This window comes from Nannobrachium achirus (genome assembly GCF_963921795.1).
Source record: "Nannobrachium achirus genome assembly, chromosome: 10".
NCBI lineage: Eukaryota > Metazoa > Chordata > Actinopteri > Myctophiformes > Myctophidae > Nannobrachium > Nannobrachium achirus.
The window spans coordinates 31064016-31070015 of NC_137819.1; the positions used below are offsets into that span (position 1 = coordinate 31064016).

Consider the following 6000-nt stretch of genomic DNA (forward strand, 5'->3'; position numbering starts at 1 on the left):
GCAGTGCCAGACAGTGTCAGCTGTGTTTGTACTTCAGATCAAATGTGAAAGTCAGACGATAAACTCACTGCCTAAATAAATAACAAGTACAAACGGATATGGATTAAAAAAAATAATAATAATCCTTTTAACCACGATTTTTTTTTTTACTGTGAAAACCTTTTCAATTAAACAAAAGTATTTTATTTTATATATAATCTTTCACTGTTATACATTTGACATTTCTGGAAATATACCGGAATTCAAGTTATTACATACCAAAATGTTATAGATGCTAGGATTGTTTACACCCTCTCTAATCAATCTCTCTCTCCCGCACACATGCTCAATTACACACACAAATATCTATACACCAGGGGTCTTCAAAATGTTCAAGCCAAGGACCCCTTAGTTGAGAGAGATGAAGCAGGGACCCCCACAACTTTTCAAAGATTCCATATAGTTTCATTGTTTGACAGCACAATCATCAGTGTATTTTGGATTCATGTCAATTTGTGTTTTCAGATATTTAACCACTTGAACCGTCAATACTTTTGACCTTTCACTCTGTACTTAGTCTGTTCTTTTTCCCCTCTACACCAAACCTTTTTGCCGAAAATAGCCGATCTACAAGCTCACAATCTGCTATTTTTGGCTAAAGTTCTCGGAATATGGGCGCTAGGGCTCAAGTGGTTAATATCAAAAAGGACAGGGGGTCACCCTGTATTAACCTTCTAGTGCCGATCCCGAACAAGTTCGGCTTTTTTTCAATACAATACAATGTTTTTTTGCTATTTTACTTACCCTGAGCTGCTTGTAGAGACGTGGGTGGTCCTGGCTCGTCCTACGCTTTCCAACGAGCCATTCTACGTGGTCCGACGATTTATTCCATTGAAAATGGCCAGATGCCAAGTTTAGAGCCCCCCAATTTTTACTCGATCTATGCTGTCGGCGACGCGACGTATTCCGGGGTGCCGATCCCGAACAATATCGTCTTTTTTAATAAAATGAATTAATTAATCGAAGGCCTCACCGAAGCCTCCGTCTAAATTTTCATCCAGGCCGCCAGACCGTGCTCCGTTTACACGGCCCGTGAGAGGGTAACCCCGCCGAATCGCTCCACCGAATCCAATACATTCTCACATCTTTAGAGAGCATTTTCTCTGAACTGTGTTCTTATGGAAGCAGAAAAGGTTTTTTTACGGCTAAATCGCCGAAAATCAGGCTTCTAAAATGAGTGATAGCCTATAGCGATCTTGTAGCTCTCTTCATCCGGCTAATTTTCATTACACTGGTCAACGTGAAATGAAAAGCCACTGCTGCGTGGGTCCCCGTATGTTACAGCGTATGTTACAGGGGTTCCGGACACCCTGTTGAAGACCTCTGGTTTTGTTTTGTCATGGTCACAGGAAGGTCCGTGATGCCACTGGCGTTGACATCAACATGCGTGTTGGAGTTCACTCAGGTAACGTCTTATGTGGCGTGATCGGCCTCCAGAAGTGGCAGTACGACGTCTGGTCACACGATGTCACCCTGGCCAATCACATGGAGGCAGGGGGCGTGCCTGGGTAAGACCCACAACGTGTCATAAAAAATGTCAAAATTTAGAATGAACATTTTTAAGTCAATGCCAGGATGTCATGTTAGAATGTTTCTCTTCTTCTCTCTCTCTCTCTCTCTCACACACACACACACACACACACTCAAACTCTCACACACGCACGCATGCACGCGCGTGTGCGCGCACACACACACACACACACACACACACACACACACACACACAGACACACTCATCCAAATGGTTACTGTAATGACTCTAATAATCACCCGGCCAGGGACCGGTGTAATAAAATAAGAATGATGTAATCCTTGAAAAAGTGTATGGAAACCAAGTTTTGGCTTAAAGGAAGTCGGAAGGAAAGTGGTCATCACCAAAATCAGTTGGGTGCATCCATCTGGGAGCATGAAGGTGCACAGATAATCATTTAGTCCATATACAGTAGCTGTTGAAATGTCTTTGACTAAAAAGCACTGTTGTGCGACAGAATTATCTTATATATACATTCCTCCTATTGCCGCATCCCACTTCCAAGCCCATTAACGCCCCCTTTACATCGACTTCAACTCATAGGTAGTCGTTGTCTAGGACGTAAGGAATACCGCCCCTAACTCTGCAGCACTCCAATTGGCTATAACGTCCCCCAGTCCAGGGGATCTTAACGTCCGCCCAGCCCATGGATCTGTAACCCTACACCAGCCCATACAACAAGCCTGCACCAGCCTGCAAGCAGCTGTTGTCACGGTTACGCTCCACCTTGGCTAGGACTGATCACGTGGCACACGGAGATCCTAACCGGAAGTGCGTCCGGTGGTCAAATATGTCCGACCGGAAACGTGCGCTGCGGTTCCGCCACAATAGTTACAATAGTTACAATAGTTTTTTTTTTTTTATAACTTTTTTTTTTTTTTTTTTACTTTTTTTTTTTTTTTTTTTTACTTTATTTTTTATTCTTTTATTATTATTATTATTTTTTTTAACTAGATGTGTGCGGGCCGAAGGCCCGCGGACCTCTAGTGCTTCACAGTATTTGTGTCATTGTAGGCACTTCGAGCAGGTCAGCACTAGAAGACCTGAGGGATCGGTTCGGAACATATCTAGGCAGGCAGTCATAGAGGTATGAAAGTGCCAGACCATTCCAATCTATCCCAAAAACAACCGGGAGCCAGTGTAGTGAAGCTAGAAGTGAAGCAATATGTTCTCTCATCTTAGTTTTAGTTATAATAACTCTGCATGACGCATTTTGAACAATAACTTGTAGATAGATAGATAGATACCTTTATTGTACCAAAGGGGGAATATCAGTTGCCCAGAGGCAGCACAGCAGTTTTAAGGTTACAAGTTACAGATAAGTAAGAAAAATAAAAAAAGTACTGTTGTGAACAGTCCATAAAGTGTAAAAAGAAAAGCTATCACAATAAAAGAAGAACATATACATAAAGTGTCCAATAAAACATTCAACGCTCATAAGTGTCACATCACACACAAATAGTAACAGACAACGAACAAGCCTGGCAAACACTCTACAGTAATAGGGCAACATAACACCATGAGTCCGACAAGAGGTGAATGCCCGTTGCACAAGAATATTTGTGAGAGATTACAGCTATTGAGTATTGATCACGCAATGATGTCTTGCACCGGCAGCAACAACTGAAGCACGACTAAAAGGAAAAAAAGGAATACAAAACAAAATATATCAGCACAGGGACGATTTGAAGGTTATTGTACAGATTTGGAACGAATGTGAGGAAATAACTGCAATATATAGAGTTATGGAAGAGATAACATACTGTGGAGCACTGGGTTCTCAACGTGCGGTCCAGTGACTCCCAGTGGTCCTCGAGAGAAAATGTTGAATCATTTAGCTTTTTTAAAATCACAAATCATCTATTTTGGGGGTCCCTGGCACAAAATATTTTCGGATGGGGGTCCGCGGCCATATACATATCAATCTGGGGGTCCTTGACATGAAAATGTTTGAGCACCACCACCATTAGAAAGTGAGAGAACCTCCTAAGGCCAGGGCTCCACCAAAAAGACAGCGTCGTGCCGGCGTCGTGCCGGCGTCGTGCCGGCGTCGGATGGCGTAATCTTTTTTAACCGGGGCGAATTTGAGCGGCCGACATTGACGTCGTCAGTGGAGCACCCTTCATTGATTAAAACAGGAGCGTTCCCAGGGTTGACGTTGACGCGACGTTCGACGCGCCTGGTGGAGCCGGGAGGTAACCTCTACACTTCTCATATGCCCTCCTATCTCTCCCTGTCCCCTCTTGTCTCCCCGTGTCCCCTAATGTGTCATCAGGAGGGTCCACATCTCCTCAGTCACCTTAGAGCATCTGAAGGGTTCCTACAAGGTAGAGCCGGGAGACGGACAGAGCAGAGATTCCTATCTGAAGGAACACGGGGTGATCACCTACCTCGTAATCAACCCCAAGGTCAGAGCTCTCATCTCTTACACAGTCCGACTGCAACCACGCAGCGTTGGCTGGGGCTGTCACCATCTTGACATTTTACTTGAATTGTTAAAATAGTGGAAATAGCAGACAAAATATCCGTGTTGCATCGCAGCGTGCTGTGAGCTTGTAAATCTGCTACTTCCGCTATTTAAAAAAAAAAGTGCATTGTCCATTACCTAGATGATAGACTGATGTCTCTGTTAGTGTGTGCCGCATCGTTGATGTGTATAATTCAACTTAAAGGCAGTCTTTATTTATGTATTGCATGGCCAGATAACTATTCCACAATCTCTGAATGCTATATAGAGTCTGGAACTACACCTCCTGAAAGCCAAGAAAAGAAAGTGTTTTAAAACTCATTTTTGAATTTTCATTTCTGCTAAACAGATAGCTATATGTTTCCACTAATTTGATGAACATTAGGATCTTCTGCAAAGACAAAACAGGAGCGGTGGGGGGAGGCGGGACATCCGCATTACCCCTGGATAATTTTCTGTGCTTTCTTGGCACAAACTGTATGACAGAAGCATTTGAAACCTATATGTGAGTCAACAGTCTGGCTTGAGAGACTCGTCCCCCCCCCCTCTCAATTCTATTAATAAATGGGCTATATGTTGCCAAGACAACCTAAGAGAAAAACACTTTTGTGAATTTATCGCACAAATTGCTGTGATTAATCTCAAGTGTTTTGAAAATCAAGGTATTTTAAAGTTTGAACCAAACTATGACTAACTGAAACTCTCTATAATCTTCTAAATCTAAAGAGACTCGAGTTACAACTGTACTCTGATCCTTTTTTATATAGATTGGTGATGTACTGAAACTCCATTTTTAAAAGACAAGACATAACTAATGACAATTTAGTCAGGAACACTCACGTCAAAGTAGATTTAACCATGTATTGCAACAAAGGGAATACAGTTAAACTTGACGTTAAAGGGCTCCGCGTTCGGAGATGTTCCCTGAATTTTGTTCACGCATGCTTGCTATGCAAAATCATTCTTTCAAAATCAACTTGAAGCAAAACCCTCCATAGGAATACAGAACAATAGCAATACATAAACATATTAGCTTGAATCAGCAGACATAAAATCACAAGTATTTGAGCCAGACTCTGATCAAAAGGTGGAGGCTGGGGTGGAGGAGGCAGCTAAGCAGCAGCGGATACGAAGCTCGGATCAAAGACAAGCAGAAATATATTGAATGCAAGCCGTATTTAAAGGACCCTCCCTTACTGTTCGAGAGCTCTGATTGGATTATGACAGTGAGTGTGATGACCAGCAAATCTGTGAATGAGGAATAGGAAAAGGATCTGACTGACAGCTGATTACAGCTGAGGTGGGCGAGACTCACGTGTAATCTAGCGCTATGCTTCATTAACATTAAACGATGACTGTTGTCGATACCAAATGGGTATCCTCAATGTGCTCCCGCCTCCCGGAGCACAAACACATCTTCGTTCAGTCTTCGTTCAGTCTTCGTTCAGTCTCAACCAGCTGCACCCAAACTAATCATGTCTAAGCTTCTTCCAGTGGAGTTCTGGTGAGTTCCAAGCTGCTGCTCAGCTGCCCCATATGAAAACTACTTTCACTATATGGAATGGCGCCCGTAGATACATACGCCCCAGATTCGGAGGCAGCGTCTACCTATTTATGTCCATAAGTGGTTGATGGAACATTTTACTGTAACTGTCTAAAGCAGTGCTTCTCAAATTGGGGTCCAGGAATCCCCAGGCTTCCCCCTTGAGGGTGTTCCAAACAGTTCTGTAACTCTGAGTGTACAAATGGAACCAAGCAACGGTCCATTTGGTTCTATTTGTACTCTCTCTGAGTTATAGGGGTCCCTGAAATTAAAATGTTCGGAGAGGCACTCATCTATAGTAAACACATTTTACAGGCATTTTATAGCACAGATGAAAATGATCTTTTGGGCTACTCTGGCTCATTTACATGGATGGTGTGAAAACTGGCCTAGAATTATTGAATGATTTAACCAGTGAAA

The 6000-nt window shown here is 42.8% G+C and overlaps 1 protein-coding gene across 1 annotated transcript in view; it reads left to right on the top strand.

Annotated features, from left to right (window-relative positions):
- LOC308292197 (adenylate cyclase type 2-like) overlaps positions 1–6000 on the top strand; it is a 76015-nt gene that overhangs the window by 39513 nt on the left and 30502 nt on the right. The window contains exons 8-9 of the mRNA XM_080734489.1: positions 1389–1547; positions 3846–3978. Coding sequence (XP_080590615.1) covers positions 1389–1547; positions 3846–3978 — 292 coding nt within the window. The remainder of the gene's footprint in view (positions 1–1388; positions 1548–3845; positions 3979–6000) is intronic.